This window comes from Piliocolobus tephrosceles, chromosome 17, assembly GCF_002776525.5.
Source record: "Piliocolobus tephrosceles isolate RC106 chromosome 17, ASM277652v3, whole genome shotgun sequence".
In the NCBI taxonomy this organism is placed as follows: Eukaryota; Metazoa; Chordata; class Mammalia; order Primates; family Cercopithecidae; genus Piliocolobus; species Piliocolobus tephrosceles.
Window position 1 is genome coordinate 10757277 of NC_045450.1, and position 19109 is coordinate 10776385.

Genomic DNA, 19109 nt, shown 5'->3' on the forward strand with positions numbered 1-19109 from the left:
GATCCTTCCTCCCAAAAAATAAATAAACAATAAAACAATGGCAGCCTGGCTGATATGTTACATTATAAACCGCAGTTGCCAGCAGGCCACCTTGACTTTGACTACCTGGAGAGGAGTGGTCCAGGAGTCAGACCTCAGTTACTCACCGTCTGGAACACTGTCTGGGACAGGAAACTGGCTGCGGCCTTGCTAATGTCACTGTCGCCTCCCATCTTACAAAGGATGTAGCCATACAGGTTTGCAGCTTGGAGAGAGATCCCAGCAACCACGAGAGCCTGCACTCAGAGAAAGAAAGCAAAGGTCACTTTCTTTTTTTTTTTTGAGATGGAGTCTCGCTGTGTCGCCCAGGCTGGAGTGCAGTACCATGATCTCGGCTCACTACAAGCTCCGCTTTCTGGGTTCACGCCATTTTCCTGCCTCAGCCTCCCGAGTAGCTGGGACTACAGGCGCCCACCACCATACCAGGCTAATTTTTTGTATTTTTTTTTTTTTTAGTAGAGAAGGGGTTTCACCGTGTTAGCCAGGATGGTCTCGATCTCCTGACGCAGAGGTCACTTTCTAAGAGCATTTACAGAAATGCACCTCTCAAGCCAAGTAGAAGTGCTCTAGCCAGCACCTAAGAATAGTGACAGCCAACATTGAGCATTTGCAAATACCCATGGACACCTCAGAATCATTACAACTGGAGAGGATGCCGCCACCATCATCCCATTTTACAAGGAGGAAACTGAGGCTCAAGAAGATGAAACCTGCCCAAGGTCCCAGAGCCGGAGCGTGGTCGAGCCGGGATCCAAATTCCAGAGCCTGCACTTTCATTAAATGACACTGTTGTTCTACTATCTACAAGTATTTTGTTTTCTCTCTTTTTTTATTTATTTTAAGATGGAGCCTCACTCTGTCACCCAGGCTGGAGTGCAATCTTGGCTCACTGCAACCTCTGCCTCCTGGATTCAAGCACTTCTCCTGCCTCAGCCTCCCAAGTGGCTGAGATTACAGGCGTGTGCCACTATGCCCGGCTAATTTTGGTATTTATAGTAGAGACAGAGTTTTGCCATGTTGGCCAGGCTGGTCTCAAACTCCTGACCTCAGGTGATTCACCTGCCTCAGCCTCCCAAACTGCTGGGATTACAGACGTGAGGTGCCACACCAGCCTGTGTGAGTCCATTTATATGACATGTCCAGAACAGGCAAATCCAGAGAAACAGAAAAATTAATAGGTGCCAGGGTTTGGAGGAACAGAAGCATAAGGAAGCAATGTTGAAAGGGTACAAGCCTTCTTTTTCAGGTGATGAAAATTTCCTAACATTGATGGCGGTGTTGGCTGCACAACTCTATGCACTAGAAGCCACTGCATTTCACACTTACTATTTATTTATTTTATTTTTTGGAGACAGGGTCTTACTCTAGCACCCAGGCTGGAGTGCAGTGGCACAATCTTGGCTCACTGCAACCTCTGCCTCCCGGGCTCAAGCATACACACCACCATGGCTGGCTAATTGTTGCATTTTTCGCAGAGATGGGGTTTTCCTGTGTTGCCCAGGCTGATCTTAAACTCCTGAGCTCAAGCAATCCTTCTGCCTTGGCCTCCCAAAAGCCTGGGATTACAGGCGTGAGCCACCACGCCAAGCCCCTAATTGTATACTTTAAATGGGTAAATTATATGGAATGTGCATTATATCTCAATAAACTTGTTACAACTGTTCAATCAATAACAAATAACAACATAAGCCTAGCAGTGCAAACACTGGTTTTGCAGAGACATCAAAGCAATGTGGAAGTCAAGGTATGGCCTTACCAGCCACTTTAGCTTCAAGGAAAATAAGGTGCCAAAAAAAAACACAATCCATATCATGGGGCAGATGATGAGGCCCAGCCAGAAGATTCGCGCTTCAGCTTCTGTGGCAGCAGTGTTATTCGGGGAGACCTGTTTAAGGAAAGTAATTCAAATGTCAAAACAAGCGGAAATGGTTGCAAACGAACGAGCGTGCTCGCATTTTCATTTATTTTAGCTTGCAGATGCTTTTGTTGTTGTGGGGTTTTTTGTTGTTGATGTTGTTTTGTTTTATTTTTTGAGACGAAGTCCCATTGTGTCACCCAGGCTGGAGTGCAGTGGCTTGATCTTGGTTCACTGGAACCTCCGCCTCCTGGGTTCGAGCGATTTTCCTGCCACAGCCTCTTGAGTAGCTGGGATTACAGGTGCCCGCCACCATGCCCGGCTAATTTTTGTATTTTTAGTAGAGACAGGGTTTCACCATGTTGCCCAGGCTAGTCTCAAACTCCTGACCTCAAGTGATCCACCCACCTCCGCCTCCCAAAGTGCTGGGATTACAGGCGTGGGACACCGTGCCCAATCTATTTTGCAGATACTTTTGCCACACCCATGTTTTACCAGGGCACCCGCAGCAGTGGCTTTTGTGTAGCTGGAATCAGACATGCATAAAACTCCAAAGGAACCCACAGAAACTTTCTACGCCCATTATCCCCGCTCTGGTTAGTTCAGCTCGTCATAGAGAATACCTTCCTGGCTTCAAAGATCCAGTGGCTCTTCCCATCTTCATCTATCTGGTTGCACCATCGAAGGCCCACCAGGAGTCTTCCGGTTACATTCTGAGGACAACAGACACATGACTCTGAGCAGGTCACAAGCAAAGAGGCGTATTCACTGTGTTGATAAATAAAAGTTCCCTGATTCATGTCAGACTTGTACTGGAAGCAGGAAGAAAAAAGGTGTTGAATTGTAGTGAATTCTCAGATGTCAAGGCTTCTAGTTTTCAACTAAGCTCACTTTAAAAAGTGACACACGGCCGGGCGCAGTGGCTCACGCCTGTAATCCCAGCACTTTGGGAGGCTGAGGCGGGAGGATCATGAGCTCAGGAGATCGAGACCATCCTGGCTAACATGGTGAAACGCTGTCTCTACTAAAAATGCAAAAAAATTAGCCGGGCGTGGTGGCAGGCGCCTGTAGTCCCAGCTACTCGGGAGGCTGAGGCAGGAGAATGGCTTGAACCTGGGAGGCGGAGCTTGCAGTGAGCCGAGATCGCGCCACTGCACTCCAGCCTGGGCGACAGAGCGAGACTCCGTCTCAAAAAATAAATAAATAAAAAGTTACACACTCCCCCCACAAACATATATAATTTATATGTTCATATTATATATGTTTTAAATATATGTATTAATTCATATACAAGTGACAGGGTTTGGCTGTCTCCCCACCCAAACCTTATCTTGCATTGTCGCTCCCGTAATTCCCACGTGTTGTGGGGGAGACCAGGTGGGAGATAATTGAATCATAGGGGCAGTTTCCCCCACAAACTGTTCTCATGATAGTGAATAAGTGCCACAAGATCTGATAGTTTTTATAAGGGGAAACCCCTTTTGCTTGGCTTTCCTTCTCTTGCTCGCTCGCTCTCTTTTTTTTTTTTTCCTGAGACAGAGTTTGGCTCTTGTCACCCAGGCTGGAGTGCAGTGGCACAATCTTGGCCCACTGTAACCTCTACCTCCTGGGTTCAAATGATTCTCCTGCCTCAACCTCCCAAGTAGCTGGGATTACAGGCGCACACCACCATGCCCGGCTAATTTTTGCATTTTTAGTAGAGACGGGGTTTCTCCATGTTGGCCAGGCAGGCTGGTCTCAAACTCCTGATTACAGATGATCCTCCCACCTCGGCCTCCCAAAGTGCTGGGATTACAGGAGTGAGCCACCGCGCCCAGCTGGCTTCCATTCTCTCGTCTGCCATCATGTAAGATTTGCCTTTCGCCTTCCACCATGACTGTGAGGCCTCCCCAGCCATGTGGAACTGTAAGTCCATTAAAACTTTTTATCTTCATAAATTACCTAGTCTTGGGTATGTCTTTATCAGCAGCGTGAAAACAGACTAATACAATAAGTTTCACCAAAAAATGCAAAGTCATACGAGGTTGTCACATGTGCAAGAATGACAATTGACATTTGACAAAAGCCATTTATTAAGCGCTAAACAATGCATTTTTCCCCTTAACTTTTTTTTTTTTTTTTTTGAGACAGAGTTTCACTCTTGTTGCCCAGGCTGGAGTGTAATGGTGTGATCTCGACTCAGTGCAACCTCCGCCTCCTGGGTTCAAGTGATTCTCCTGCCTCAGCCTCCCGAGTAGCTGGGATTACAGGCGTGTGCCACCACACCCGGCTAATTTTGTATTTTTAGTAGAGACAGGGTTTCTCCATTCCCCCTACTTTTAAGTGACACTGCTAAGCACTCTTAAGCATGTCTCAGGAGTCTAAATCAAAGTATCTCTTGATCCCACGCATATAGGGGACAAGCCTCGTGTTTTGGGAGTGGTGACATCACAGGAAAAGGCCTCACCTTCACAGACCAGAAGTCCAGGGACAGGAGGAGCAGCACCGTGACAAAACAGCCCACAAAGCTCTTGCTGAACCAGTCGCAGCACACGTAGGTGACGATGGCACTCACTCGGAAAAACAGGTGGAAAAAGGTGGCCAAGGGGTGTCTAGGAAAGGACCCAGAAGGCGCCCTCACTCCAAGAGCCAAGCGGATGGTTACTGAACTCCCTTCACCACTTCAGACTTTGCTGGGGGCATTCGCATGGCTCAATGGAATGTTCTCCCTGGTGCAGATGAAGCAGAAACTCAGGCTGTAGCCCTGGGGATGCATTATTAGGTCAGCAGTCCCCAAACAGTCACGCTGACACTGTTTTTTTTCCTCCCCTTCAAAGAATCCAGTACTTTCCCGCCACTTGACTACAAATATCACTTGCCCTCTTTGAAACACGGTCATCTTTAAAGTGAAACGTGACAGCAATCACTGCCTCCCCGCCTAGCAGAGATGACGGTCAGTTCCCTAAAGGTAAAGGTTGGGTTTTTCCGCCAGTCACTGAGCTCCAAGCTCACATGCAGCCCACGGGGCAGGTGTCTCATGTCATCGGGGAATGTGTGTTCCTGGACAGAGCAAAACATGTGACCTGTGAGTGGCAGGTCTCACTCATCATAGTTGCTTCGTGGTGAGCGGCACGTGAATCCTGGCATTTAACCTAGGGAAAGGCGGTTCTTGTTCACTGTCCCTTTAGACACAAACCTGGCCAGAAAGGAGAGAGGGAGCCAAGGAGAACGTGCTCATCTTATGTAAATTGCTTTTTTTCTGGGTTTTTTTTTTTTCCTATTATCTTTATTTATTTATTTATTTATTTATTTTGGAGACGAAGTCTTCCTCTGTGGCATGCAGTGGCATGATCTCGGCTCACCACAGTCTCCACCTCCTGGGTTCAAGCAGTTCTCCTGTCTCAGCCTCCCGAGTAGCTGAGATCACAGGCGCCCACCACCATGCCCAACTAATTTTTATATTTTGAGTAGAAATGGGATTTCAACATGTTGGCCAGGCTGGTCTCGAACTCCTGACCTCAGATGATCTGTCTGCTTCAGCCTCCCAAAGTGCTGGGATTACAAGCATAAGCAAGCATGCCTGGCCTTTTTTTTTTTTTTTTTTTTTTTTAATGTGAGTCTGATAGTCTGATATAGGCCAGGTGTGGTGGCTCACACTTGTAATGCCAGCACTTTGGGAGGCCGAGGCGGGTGGATCACCTGAGGTCAGGAGTTCAAGACCAACCTGGCCAACATGGTGAAATCCCATTTCTACTCAAAATAGAAAAATTAGCTGGGCATGGTGGTGGCCGCCTGTAACCCCAGCTACTCGGGAGGCTGAGGCAGGAGAAGCACTAGAACCTGGGAGGTGGAGGTTGCAGTGAGCCGAGATTACACCACTGCACTCCAGGCTGGGTGAGAAAGTTAGACTCCGTCTCAAAAAAAAAAACAAACAAGAAAAGAAAGGTCACCAAGTTGTCAAGAGCAGGTGATGGCAGTGGGTGATGTGGGCCAGACTGAAGACACTTGTGGGTTTCTGTTTCTTTTTGTAGTTTCCCAGTTTAGATAGAGCACACAGGTAGAGAACGATACTCAACTATGATCAAGAAACCAACAGCACGAGCCCAGTTGTTATCAGAAAGGGGTCCAGATCCAGACCCCAAGAGAGGGTTCTTGGATCTCACCCAGGAAAGAATTCAGGGCAAGTCCATTGAGTAAAGTGAAAGCAAGTTTATTAGGAAAGTAAAGGAATAAAGAATGGCTAGTCCCTAGATAGAGCCGTCCTAAGGGCTGCTGTTTGCCCATTTTTATGGCTATTTCTTGATGATATGCTAAACAAGGGGTGAATTATTCATGCCTCCCCTTTTTAGACCATATAGGGTAACTTCCTGACATTGCCGTGGCATCTGTAAAGTGTCATGGCGCTGGTGGGAGTGCATCAGTGAGGATGACCAGAGGTCACTGTCTTGGCCATCTTGGTTTTGGCGGGTTTTAGCCGGCTTTTTTACTGCAACCTGTTTTATCAGCAAGGTCTTTATGACCTGTATCCTGTGCGATCTCCTATCTCATCCTGTGACTTACAGTGCCTTAACCATCTGGGAATGAGGTCTCAGCCTCATTTTACCCAGCCCCTATTCAACATGGAGTTGCTCTGGTTCACATGCCTCTGACACAGTGATGGATGGCAGTGAAAGCCACACCTCAGGGCAGGGGAGGAAAAGGGAGGGATGAAAGGGACTCTTCCCAGCACCAGGCAGCTGTGCAAACCAGACCCAGGACTGCCAGATCCAAGATTTTCAGGAGAAGTCAGAAATCCAGACGTGCAATGGGAAATCTGATTTTAAATGATGGCCACTAATTCTTTTACTGAAATATCCCAGTCTATGTTTCTCACTGGCCTGCAAGCAGTGAGCTTGCAGCCTCTGGATTAGAGTTATAAAATGCTGTGGGCTTTGGCAAATGAGAGGCACAATGGGGTGGCCACAGAGGTCCACACAGAACTGCAGGGCAAAGAGGCTGCTCATTCTCCCCAAGAAGAAATGGAGTCAGAGTCAGCACACCATAGACGCCTATAAAACTGTGGGGTTTCCGACTCCCAGGGGAACGTTCGGAGTCAGAAGCGGACTTCACAGTGACTTTTTGCATGGCAAAGCACCAACCATTCACCAGGATGGGTCTCATCTGAGCCTTTCAGGCTCTCAGCTCTGCCAGTGACCTGAACGAAAACCAACCCTGGAAGTGCACCCGGCATTTAAAAATTAGACAGGATCACCAGGTGTTGTGGCTGACACCTGTAATCCTAGCACTTTGGGAGGCTGAGGCAGGCAGATCACTTGAAGTCAGGATTTCAAGACCAGCCTGGCCAACATGGTGAAACTCCGTTTCTACTAAAAATACCAAAATTAGCCAGTTGTGGTGGCAGGTGCCTGTAATCCCAGCTACTCAGGAGGCTGAGGCAGGAGAATCGCTTGAACCCGGGAGGTGGAGTTTGCAGTGAGTCGAGATGGCACCATTGCACTCCAGCCTGGGCAACAGAGCAAGTCTCTGTCTCAAAGAAGAATTAGACAGGATCACATAGAACTTAAAAACTTCCTGGAGTGTTCCAGAAGTTAAGAACCTTGGGTGTCTCTTCTTGCTTTAAATCTTATTGAGAATTTCCTAACTAACTGAATAAAATTTTGTCCCTTGCCCCTGGAGATAAATAAATGCTCTTTCAATAACTGAAAGTTCTTTGAGGGCATAGACCATGTTTGGGGATTTTTTTTTTTTTTTTTTTTTTTTGGGACGGAGTCTCGCTCTATCGCCCAGGCTGGAGCGCAGTGGCCAGATCTCAGCTCACTGCAAGCTCCGGCTCCCGGGTTCACGCTATGCTCCTGCCTCAGCTTCTGGAGTAGCTGGGACTACAGGCGCCCACCACCTCGCCCAGCTAGTTTTTTTGTGTTTTTTAGTAGAGACAGGGTTTCACCATGTTAGCCAGGATGGTCTCGATCTCCTGACCTCATGATCTGCCCGTCTCGGCCTCCCAAAGTGCTGGGATTACAGGCTTGAGCCACCGCGCCCGGCCTTGGGGATATTTTTATATCCCCCAAAGCAGCCAGTATTTAAGATTCTCGGCAAACATATTTGTTATGTTGAACCTTGTAATCAAGTCAGTTAGAATCGCTGGAAGCATCTGTCCTCTTTGTAGAACAATATAAAAACGTATAGAGGGTCGGGCTCGGTGGCTCACGCCTATAATCCCAGCACTGGGAAGCTGAGGTGGTGCATCACTTGAGGTCAGGAGTTCGAGACCAGCCTGGCCAACATGGTGAAACCCTATCTCTACTAAAAATATAAAAATTAGCCAGGCCTGATGGCAGGTGCCTGTAATCCCAGCCACTTGGCAGGCTGAAGCAGGAGAACTGCTTGAACCTGGGAGGCAGAGGTTGCAGTGAGCCAAGATCACACCACTGCACTCCGGAGCAAGACTCCATCTCAGAACAAAATATATAGAGAGAGCTCAAAAAAAGGTCAGAGTGTGACCCAAGTGTGCGCTGACCCATGGTAAAATGTGGAAGTAAATGCATTCGAATAAATCCCCTGCCCACCCGCTTTTCTTTTCTTTTTTCTTTTTGGCTGTGGCTTTCCTGAAATAAAATGCAGAAAAATTTCCAGTTGTTGATAGCTTCCAGTTAGCTGGGCACTGATTAACTCAATGGAAAGTGGTGTTATTCAAACAGAGTTCAAAGCCCAAAGCAAGTAGAAGAGGATGCCTGTTGCCCTTTTAAATGTTGCTTTAATCCTGTTTGATGCAGGTTGCTCCATCAGCATCCTCCAAGTCCTCATTCAGTCCCCATCTGGAGTTTGCCCAGCCTGTGCCTCTAGCTAATACTGTGTGATCTCAGACCAGTTTTCCAGTTTTGAGAGTTTTGAAAGTCATGGCGTAAGTCCTGTCCACTCATCTCTGCCATCGGGCCCTCCATCCTCCTGCTCCCCGGCAACAAGGAGCACACACACCCCCACCCCCACCAATCACCTCCAGGTCCTAGTGCCAATGCTCTCTAACTCCGCTCTCCCAGGCACCAACCTGGGAGGTCGCCCCTTGAGAGGCAAACAGCACAGTGGGCATGGCACAGCTGCGTGTGTTCCCGGACCAACTGAGGATCAGGTGGCATGTTCTTGTGGCCCCAAAACGAGATGCAGATGAACTGGGAGAGGAAGTTATTATTTCTGTAGCCATTTACAGGGAGAAGACCTAGAAAATAACGCCGGGTCAACTCAAAATTACCAAGTTTTCCAGAGCTTACATACCTTCTGAGCTATCTGTCATGGGTAAGTTTGCATTCATCTAAAATAAGTGATTGGCTGGGGGCAGTGGCTCACGCCCGTAATCCCAGCACTTTGGGAAGCTGAGGCGGGCGGATCACTTGAGGTCAGGAGTTGGAGACCAACCTGGCCAACATGGCAAAACTCCGGCTCTATAAAAATAGAAAAATTAGCGGGCGTGGTGGCGCATGCCTATAATTCCAGCTACTCAGGAGGCTGAGGCAGGGGAATTGCTTGAACCCAGGAGGCAAAGGTTTCAGTGAGCCAAGATCATGCCACTGGACTCCAGCCTGGGCAACAGAGTGAGACTGCATCTCAAAATGAATGAATGAATGAATGAAGAAAATAAAATAAAGGTTAACTTCTTTTAATCTATAACTAAGATCTGAGTCCTGAAGACCTTCCTCTGGAGCCTCAGTAAATTTACTTAATCTAAATGGGTCCAGGTGCTGCAGTGATTACCCTTGTCTCCTGCTAAATCATGAAGGTTTGGGGAGTCTCTTCAGACCCCCACTAAACTTGTTTGTGGAGGCCTGGGGAGTTTCTTCGGACCCCCGCAATAAACTTATTTAATCCTAAATGGCTCCTGTTAAGAATTCCTTCATTATCTTGTCATACTTCAAGGACCAGGAAAGGCCTGGACACAACTCTAGGTGGGCTTTTGTCACATTTCAGCCTTTGTATAAGGGCACTGGCTCTCTCAGCTTTTAATATTTAACTTCACCACTCGGTCAGTGCTGAGACAGCTGTTACGGAGGCCTGTGTTAGTGAGACCTGGCCTGCCACCCATGGGCTTGGGCGCTAGACCACCAGGGTTCCAATCCTCACTCTAACCTCTGAGTAGCTCTGTGGTCTTCTCTAAGCTACTTAACTCTGTGATCCCTCCATCTCCTCTTCTGCAAAATGGGAATGCCAACAGGATCCACTTCTTAAGATACTGAAAACATCGGGTGAGGGCGGTACATATAAAGTGCCTGAAACACACACCATGCTCAAAAATAGGTGACAGCCATTACCATCTCAGTCCTCCGTGTCATTCAAAACAACAGTTCCACCACCAAGAGCCAAACTGTGAAATTCCCCCTCTGACCACAACTTTCTCTCACTCCTGAGGGGACTACTTTTTGTCTTTGCAGGGATCTCCCAAGACTCCTGGGTCCCTCACATTCCCCCACATGAACCTTCATCGTGTTCAACTTGAACAGGTGCTATTTCCACACAGTATCCAGCATCCCCAACCCCAGACAGGTAGAAACCCATTGTTTCAAGAAGAGGAGACTGGGTGTGGTGGCTCACGCCTGTAATCCCAGCACTTTGGGAGGCAGAGGTGGGCAGATCACTCGAGGTCAGGAGTTTAAGACCAGCCTGGCCAACATGATGAAACCCCATCTCTACTAAAAATACAAAAATTAGCCGGGTATGGTGACACACGCCTGTAGTCCCAGCTACTGAGGAGGCTGAGATAGGAGGATCACTTGAACCTGGGAGGCGGAGATTGCAGTGAGCCGAGATCACATCACTGCACTCCAGCCTGGGTGACAGAGTGAGACTCCATCTCGAAAGAAAAAAGAAGAGGCGAGAAAATTACACAGCGATGAAAGGGGGAAATGAGATTACACAAGTAAAGTGTTGTCAAGGCAGGGAGAGGCCTGATGGGAGCTTCTGTTCAACTTTCCTCTCTTTCTAGATCCATTTATGCAGCTCTGGGCCCTTGTCACCCATTGTCTTCCTCCCTGGAGGGAAGCACAGTAGATTCTCAACCTGGAATGTGCAAGACAGCCACCTGAGGAGGTCTCACGTCGTGCACAGGACACACGGATTCCGATTTCAGGTGGGATCTGGACATGAATTTCACAAAGAAAAAGCCCAGCTCTGCCCGGGTGCAGCAAACTACAACATAAGGGCCCAATGTGGCCATGGCCTGCTTTTGTAAATAAAGTGTGGAGTCTTAATTAGGGAGAGTCAGGTTGGCAGAAATGAGGGAAAGCAAAAAGAAAAGGCAGAAAAGCTATAAATCTTCCTCTGTTCGTTGTCCAGAACACACAGCCCTCCTTCACAAATAACAATCTTTTTTTTTTTTTTTGAGACAGAGTCTCACTCTGTTGCTCAAGCTGGAGTGCAGCGGTGTGATGTGATCTCGGCTCACTGCAGTCTCTGCCTCCCAGGTTCAAGCGATTCTCCTGCCTCAACCTCCCGAGTAGCTGGGATTACAGGTGCATGCCACCACACCTGACTAATTTTTGTATTTAGAGACGGAGTTTTGCCATGTTGGCTAGGCTGGTCTCGAACTCCTGACCTCAGGTGATCCACCTGACTCAGTCTCCCAAAGTGCTGAGATTACAGGTGTGCGCTACCGCACCTGGCCAAATAACACAACCTTTCTGCACCCAGCTGTCATCAGACCTTAAGCTGATACAAAAATCACAAGTGAACTCACTGCAACGTTGGCATTATCAGTACTTCACAAAGCCCTCTTCAGCACACAGCACAAGCACCATCCTAGAAAATCCCGACCAAGCCTTGTTTCCTGGCAGTCAACTCCTCTCTTGCTGGCCTGCCCGTTGCTCCTTTGATATGTACTTCCATACTTTCTCTAATAAATCTGCCTGTCTACCTATAACGGTCTTGGTAAATTCTTCTTAACCCTGTGCCACCAGCCCCAGGTAGTTGCTGCTCACCTGTGACACAAACTTTTTGTTGGTTTTGTTTTTGTCTGTTTTGTTTGTTTTTAAGACAGGGTCTCACTCTGTCACCCAGGCTGGAGTGCAGTGGCGTGATCAAGGCTCACTGCAGCCTTGACCTCCCAGGCTCAAGCACTGCTCCCACGTCAGCCTTCCAAGTAGCTGGGAATACAGGCAGCCACCACCACACCTGACTAATTTTTTAATTTTTTTGTAGAGATGGGATCTCACTGTTTTGCCCCGGCTGGTCTCAAATTCCTGGGCTCAAGCTATCCTCCCATCTTAGCCTCTCAAAGTGCTACAGTTACAGGCGTGAGCCACTGCACCCAGCCTATAAATAAAGTTTTACTGGAACACAGTCACACTCATTCATTCGCTGGACTACCAAGCCCCAAATACCCAGACAGTGTGCCAATCCCTGCTCCAGACCAGCAAGAACAACTTGGTGATGACATCAGGCTCCCTTCAAAACAACCCATAATGAAGCAAACTGCCCCTACCTGCTCCCCAAACCCACACCCCAAAAAATCTGCTTTCAAAAGCTGTGGGGTGGTTGCTGCCTGACTGGCAGAATCCCAAGGGGTTGTGTTCTTTCTTGGAGTGGGTGAGGGGGTAGTGATTGGGAAGGGGTATGAGGGAGACTTCTGGATGCTGGGATGTTCCATAGCTTTAATGACTACACGTGTAAAAATTCACTGAACCATACGAATTTCCTAGTGGAAACCACTGACCGAAGCCAAATCTTTGCAAGTCACTCTGAACATTTTACATGTGACACAATCCAGCAACCACAATCCCCAGTGTTTACCGAAGTGAGCTGAAAACCTACGTCTGCACAAAAAGCAACACACACATGTTTATAGCAGCTTCATTCAGAATTGCCAAAACTCAGAAGCAACTAAGATGTCCTTCAATTGACTGGGTGTGGTGGCTCATGCCTGTAAATCGCAGCTCTTTGGGAGGCTGAGGTGGGCAGACCACTTGAGACCAAGAGTTCCAGACCAGCCTGGCCAACATGGCGAAAACCCATCTCTACTAAAAATACAAAAAAATTAGCCAGGCGTGGTGGCATGTGCCTGTAGTCCCAGCTGCTGGAGAGGCTGAGGCATGAGAATCACTTGAACCCATGAAGCGGAGGTTGCAGTGAGCCAAGATCGCACCACTGCACTCCAGCCTGAGTGACGGAGTGAGACTGTGTCTCAAAAAAACAAACAAATAAGATGTCCTTCAGTAGCAGAATGGATAAACCGTGGTACATCCAGACAACAGAGGTTATTCAATGCTAAAAAGAAATGAGCTATCGGACCTCAGAAAGGCATGGAGGAAACTTCAATGTATATTGCTTAGTGAAAGAGGTTAACCTGAAAAGGCCGTGTATGGACAACTTCCACTATATAGCGTACTGGAAAAGGCAAAACTCTAAAGACAGTAAAAAGATCAGTAGTTGCCAGGAGTTCCAGAGGGTGGGGAGGGATGAATAGGTGGAGCAGAGGGGACTTTTCGAGCTGGGAAACTACTCTGTATGATGTTGTGATGGAGGATACATGACATTACACATTTACCAAAACTCACAGAATGGGCCAGGCGTGGTGGCTCACGCCTGCCTACAATCCCAGCACTTTGGGAGGCCTAGGGGGCAGATAGTTTGAGCCCAGGAGTTCAAGACCGGCCTGGTCAACATGGTGAAACACTGTCTCTACTAAAAATACAAACATTAGCCAGGTGTGGTGGTACACACCTGTAATTCCAGCTACTCGGGAGGATGAGGAAGGAGAATTGCCTGAACCCAGGAGGGGGAGGTTGCAGTGAGCCGAGATCTCACTACTGCACTCCCACCTAGGTGACAGAGCAAGACTCGGTCTCAAAAAAAAAGAAAAAAATATCAACCTGGGCAACATGGTAAAACCCCATCTCTACCAAAAAAAGAAAAAAATAATAAAGTTAGCCAGGCATGGTGGCACACGCCTATAGTCTCAGCTACTTGGAGTGCTGAGGTGGGAGGATGGCTTGAGCCTGGAAGGCGGAGGTTGCAGTGATCCGAGATCACACCACTGCATTCCAGCCTGGGCAACAGAGCAAGACCTTTTCTCAAAAAAGAAAAAAGAAAAAAAGAAGAAAGAAAGAAAGAAAAAAAGAAAACAGAAAAAAACCTCGTAAAATATACAACATCAAGAGTAAACCCTGATATAAACTATGGATTTTAGTTAATAATAATGTATTGGTTCATCAAGTGTAACACATATACCACACTAATGCAAGAGGTTTAAAATGGAGAAATTGGGGGAGAAGGGGAGTATATAAAAATTATATGAACTTTCTCCTCACACTTTGTTACAAAACTGAAACTGTTCTAAAAAACAAAGCCAGGGCCAGGCATGGTGGCTCACGCCTGTAATCCCAGGACTTTGGAAGGCTGAGACAGGTGGATCACCTGAGGTCAGGAGTTCGAGACAAGCCTGACCAAAATGGTGAAACGCCATCTCCAAAATACAAAAATTAGCTGAATGTGGTGGCGGGCGCCTGTAATCCCAGCTACCTGGGAAACTGAGGCAGGAGAATCCCTTGAATCCAGGAGGTGGAGGTTACAGTGAGCTGAGATTGCGCCATTACACTCCAGCCTGGGTGACAGAGTGAGACTCCGTCTCAAAAAAAAAAAAAAAAAAATAGAGCCAGGGCCGGGTGTGGTGGCTCACGCCTGTAATCCCAGCAGTTTGGGAGGCCAAGGTGGGTGGATCATCTGAGGTCAGGAACTCAAGACCAGCCTGGCCAACATGGCAAAACCCTGCCTTTATTAAAAATACAAAAATTAGCCAGGTTTGGTGGTAGGAGCCTATAATCCCAGCTACTGGGGAGGCTGAGGCACAAGAATCGCTTGAACTGGGGACGTGGAGGTTGCAGTGAGCCGAGATCACACCACTGCACTCCAGCCTGGGTGACAGAGCAGGACCCCATCTCAAAAAAAAAAAAAAAGGAAATAAAAAGAGCCAGAATTTATAAAGGTGGATGGACATAGGTATGAGGCTCTGTCTAGACAGAGTACACAGAGAAACTTGGAGAAGGTACAAACATCACCTTCCCACAACTTCCAAAGCAGGTCTGATTTGGGGGTGTAAACCCTGAATATCTGAGACAGGTCTCAGTTATTTTAGAAAGCTTATTTTGCCAAGGTTGAGAACACCCTCAGGAGGTCCTGACGACATGCGTCCAAGGTGGTCAGGGCACAGTTGGTTTTGCACATTTCAGGGAGACAGGAGACAGCAATCAACATACGTAAGATGAACATTGGGGCTGGGCTCGGTGGCTCATGCCTGTAATCCTAGCACTTTGGGAGGCCGAGGCAGGCAGATCATCTGAGGTCAGGAGTTCCAGACCATCCTGACCAACATGGAGAAACCCCATCTCTACTAAAAATACAACATTAGCCGGGTGTGGTGGTACATGCCTATAATCCCAGCTACTCGGGAGGCTGAGACAGGAGAATTGCTTGAACCCGGGAGGTGGAGGTTGCAGTGAGCTGAGATTGCGCCATTGCACTCCAGCCTGAGCAACAAGAGTGAACCTGTCTCAAAAAAAAAAAGATGAACATTGGTTGGGTCTGGAAAGGCGGAACACCTCGAAGCAGGGAGGGGGCTTCCAGGTCATAGGTAGAGTAGAGACAAATGGTCACATTCTTTTGAGTTTCTGATGACCCTCTCCAAAGGAGGCAATCAGATAAGCATTTATCTCAGTGTGCAGGGGAGTGACTTTGAATAGAATGGGAGGCAGGTTGGCCTGAAGCGTTTCCCAGTTTGACTCTTCCCTTTAGTTTAATGATTTGGGGGCCCCAAGATTTATTTTCCATCCACAGGGGAAGGTGAGTTTATCCTAAATTCGGCAGTGATCTAACAATGACTTTAAAAGTTGTCCTGTGGCCAGGTGCAGTGGCTCATGCCTGTAATCGCAGCACTTTGGGAGGCTGAGGCAGGAGGATCACTTGAGGCCAGGAGTTTGAGGCTGCAATGAGCTATGATCACACCACTGCACTCCAGCCTGGGGACAGAGGGAGACCTTGTCTAAAGAAAAAAAAAATCCCTTTACTTTGAAAACTGTACTCTTTTTTTTAAGCCCATCTCCAACTAGAATTCCTCATCAAACATCACATTTTAAATTCTGTGTCCTCTTTCAGACACTCTGGACACCTTCCTGCCTCTCAGTATGGCAGGCCTGAAGAAACGCATTGTCTTCCCTTCTTGGTTTGCTTCGCTCTGTGATGATGTCTAGAATTTGTTTAAAAATAACCTGAGTGTGCAGGGGTGGGAGGGGGTGAAGATGAAACTCGCCACATCCTGGTGATGACTGGGGATGGGCAATGGGAACATCAGGTTCATTGCTCTCTGTACTTTTACGTAAATTTGAATTTAAAAGTAGAATAAGAAAGAAATCGGCAGAAGCAGCCCTGACTTTGCATTGAGGCCAGATGCCTTTTGGGATAAACCAAGCTCCCGGGCTGATATTCTGGGTTCCTAGACGGCCCAGCTGTGGTCCAGAAAAAAAAAGAAAACTTAGACCTAAAAATCCCCCGTTGAGTAATGAATGGACCACTAGAGCTGGATGCATGAAGAAAATTCCAGAAAGCAGGTCCTTTCTTCTGGGCTTACCAGTTCCTCTACAGAAAAGAGGCCACCTCTCTGTGAAGTACAAATACCCAACCCTCCCTGCACCTGGCCAGCGTGGTGCGGGGAAAGTCAGAGAGTCCAGTCCCACGCTCCTGCTCCATGCTTGCTAGGTATGCAGTCCTGGACAAAGTACTGAACCCTTTTTGATATAGGAGTTAAGAAGAACTTATTTAGGCAGATAGTGAGGGTACGAGAGTCCTCTGTAAGGTTTTCCTTTTAATGAAAAGTAGCCCCCAAATTATTTTCTTTCCTAACAAAGAGCAGCCTGTAAAATCCAGCTGCAGACAAGCAAGCTGGAAGCTTGCACAGGTGAATGCCAACAGCTGTGCCAACAGGAAAAGGCTACCTGGGACTAGGCACGTTCAAAATGGCGGCTCCATCTTCTCTTCTCCTTTCCACTCACATGTACAGAAAGGGGCAGGAAACATGGCACTGGCCAAGTGGAAAGCTCATTTGCATAATAAGATTAGGGTGTGGTGGCCAGCCTTCCGTGAGCGCTATGTGAATGTCACCACTAGTCCGAGCAATCTGTGAGCTCTACGTAAATCAGACACCAGCTCCTCAAGTCTGTCTACAAAATCTGGTACAGTCTGCAGTGGGCTGGTTTTTCGCTTTCAGAAGCCCCTCTCTCTCACAAGGGAGAGAGCTGTTCTCCTTTCTCTTTATTTTGCCTATTAAACCTTTGCTCCTAAATTCACTCCTCATATGTGTCCGTGTCCTTAATCATCTTGGTGCGAGATGACAGATCCCAGGTATGTACCCCAGACAATGATGCCGCTTCACTTTGAGCCTCACGTGATCCATCCATAAAATGAGACAGTAACATTTACGTCAGATGCTGGAGGCCTTCAACTAATAGAGTCAAACTCTGTAAAATATTTAAAGAGGTTAATCCTGAGCCAAATATGAGAACTGTGACCCATGACACAGCTCCATGGGGTCCTGAGAACATATGCCCAAGGTTGTCAGGCTACAACCTGGCTTTATACGTTTTAGGGAGACAAAGACATCAGTCAATACATGTAAGATGTACATTGGTTAGGTGTGGAAAGGCGGGACAACTCAAACAGGAAGGGCACTTCTGCGTCATAGGTAAATTCAAAGATTTTCTGATTGGCAATTGGTTGAAAGAGTTATTATCTAAAGACCTGGAATCAAGAGAAAGGAGTGTCTGGGTTAAGATAAGGGGTTGTGAGCAAGGTTTTTTGTTGTTTTGTTTTGTTTTTGAGGTGGTCTCACTCTGTTGCCCAGGCTGGAGTGCAGTGGTGCCATCTTGGCTCACTACAACCTCCACCTCCTGGGTTCAAGCAATTCTCCTGCCTCAGCCGCCTAAGTAGCTGGGACTACAGGTGCCTGCCACCACACCCGGCTAGTTGTTTGTATTTTTAGTAGAGATGGGGTTTCATCATGTTGGTCAGGCTGGTCTCTGTCGGGGACCAACCTCAACACCACTAGTAGGGTACCCAAAGTCTGGTGGGTTAAGAGTTCATAAAGGTGGGAGCCAGAGGGCCAGAGCAAATCAGAGGCTGCCAAGGGGTCAGAGTTCTGGTCTCCACACTATTTATTGAGTATAATCACTTAGGTCTGAGAAGCAGATGTTCAGGGGTGAAACCGGGAAAGGGAGACAGTACGTCATACTGTAGCAGTAGCGGTTTAAATGAATCTCCTTCGTGCTCAAACAGTGTATTTTGAACTTATCGGAGAGCAGCTAGTGGGAGCGGGCTTAACTAGGAGCCTGCACATCCGTCCACATTCCAGTGCTTCAAAGGAGTGTCTTTCTCCTTCAACACAGTGTTTGCAGACAAGAGAGCAGGTCTTGCTCTGAACATGGGACCATGATGGCCATTAGGAAGCTTTCCTCCTCAGAGGCCTCTTGTGACTTTCCACAACTTATTGTCCCATATTTTTATGGCCAGTTTATGCAGGTACCCCACAAGCATTTTCCCAACAGGTCTCGAACTCCTGACCTCGTGATCCACCTGCCTCGGCCTCCCAAAGTGCTGGGATTACAGGTGTGAGCCACCGTGCGCGGACAAGAGCAAGGTTTTTCTATCACAGATGGCGCCTCCCAGTAGCCAGCTTCAGAGAGAACAGATGGCAAACGATTTTTACCAGCCTTAAAAAGGCGCCATCTCTTCGTGATGGCTCTTCGTGAATTCTCTCCTGGATCAGGGGAGGCACCTGGAAAGGGAAGGGTGTTCTCACCAGAGTGCAGATTTTCCCCACAAGAGACAGCTCCGTAGGGCTCTTTCAAAATACATCAAAAAATGTATTGACGAAAAGAGTCAAACTCTGTAAAACATTTGATGAGATTTATTCTGAGCCAAATATGAGGGACCATAGCCCATGACAGAGCCCTCAGGAGATCCTGAGAACATGTGTCCAAGGTGGTTGGGATACAACCTGGTTTTATATATTTTGGGGAGACATGAGACATCAATCAAATACGTTCAAGATATACATTGGGGCTGGGTGTGGTGATTCACACCTGTAATCCCAGCACTTTGGGAGGCTGAGGCTGCTGGATCACCTGAGGTTAAGAGTTCAAGACCAGCCTGGTCAACATGGTGAAACCCCATCTCTACTAAAAAAAAATGACAGAGCCCTCAGGAGACA

General features: G+C 47.6%; 1 protein-coding gene and 1 long non-coding RNA gene across 2 annotated transcripts in view; one reads left to right on the plus strand and one right to left on the minus strand.

Moving 5' to 3' along the window:
• The window catches only part of TVP23A (trans-golgi network vesicle protein 23 homolog A), a 52083-nt gene that overhangs the window by 2997 nt on the left and 29977 nt on the right, over window positions 1-19109 (minus strand). The window contains exons 3-6 of the mRNA XM_023231110.3: window positions 4341-4485; window positions 2518-2607; window positions 1796-1924; window positions 147-275 (exon numbers count right to left, since the gene is read on the minus strand). Coding sequence (XP_023086878.1) covers window positions 147-275; window positions 1796-1924; window positions 2518-2607; window positions 4341-4485 — 493 coding nt within the window. The remainder of the gene's footprint in view (window positions 1-146; window positions 276-1795; window positions 1925-2517; window positions 2608-4340; window positions 4486-19109) is intronic.
• On the plus strand, window positions 8278-11134 carry LOC111555222. Its single transcript, XR_002735458.1, has 3 exons — window positions 8278-9163; window positions 10294-10405; window positions 10845-11134. It is a non-coding gene; the product is annotated as an uncharacterized LOC111555222 (long non-coding RNA).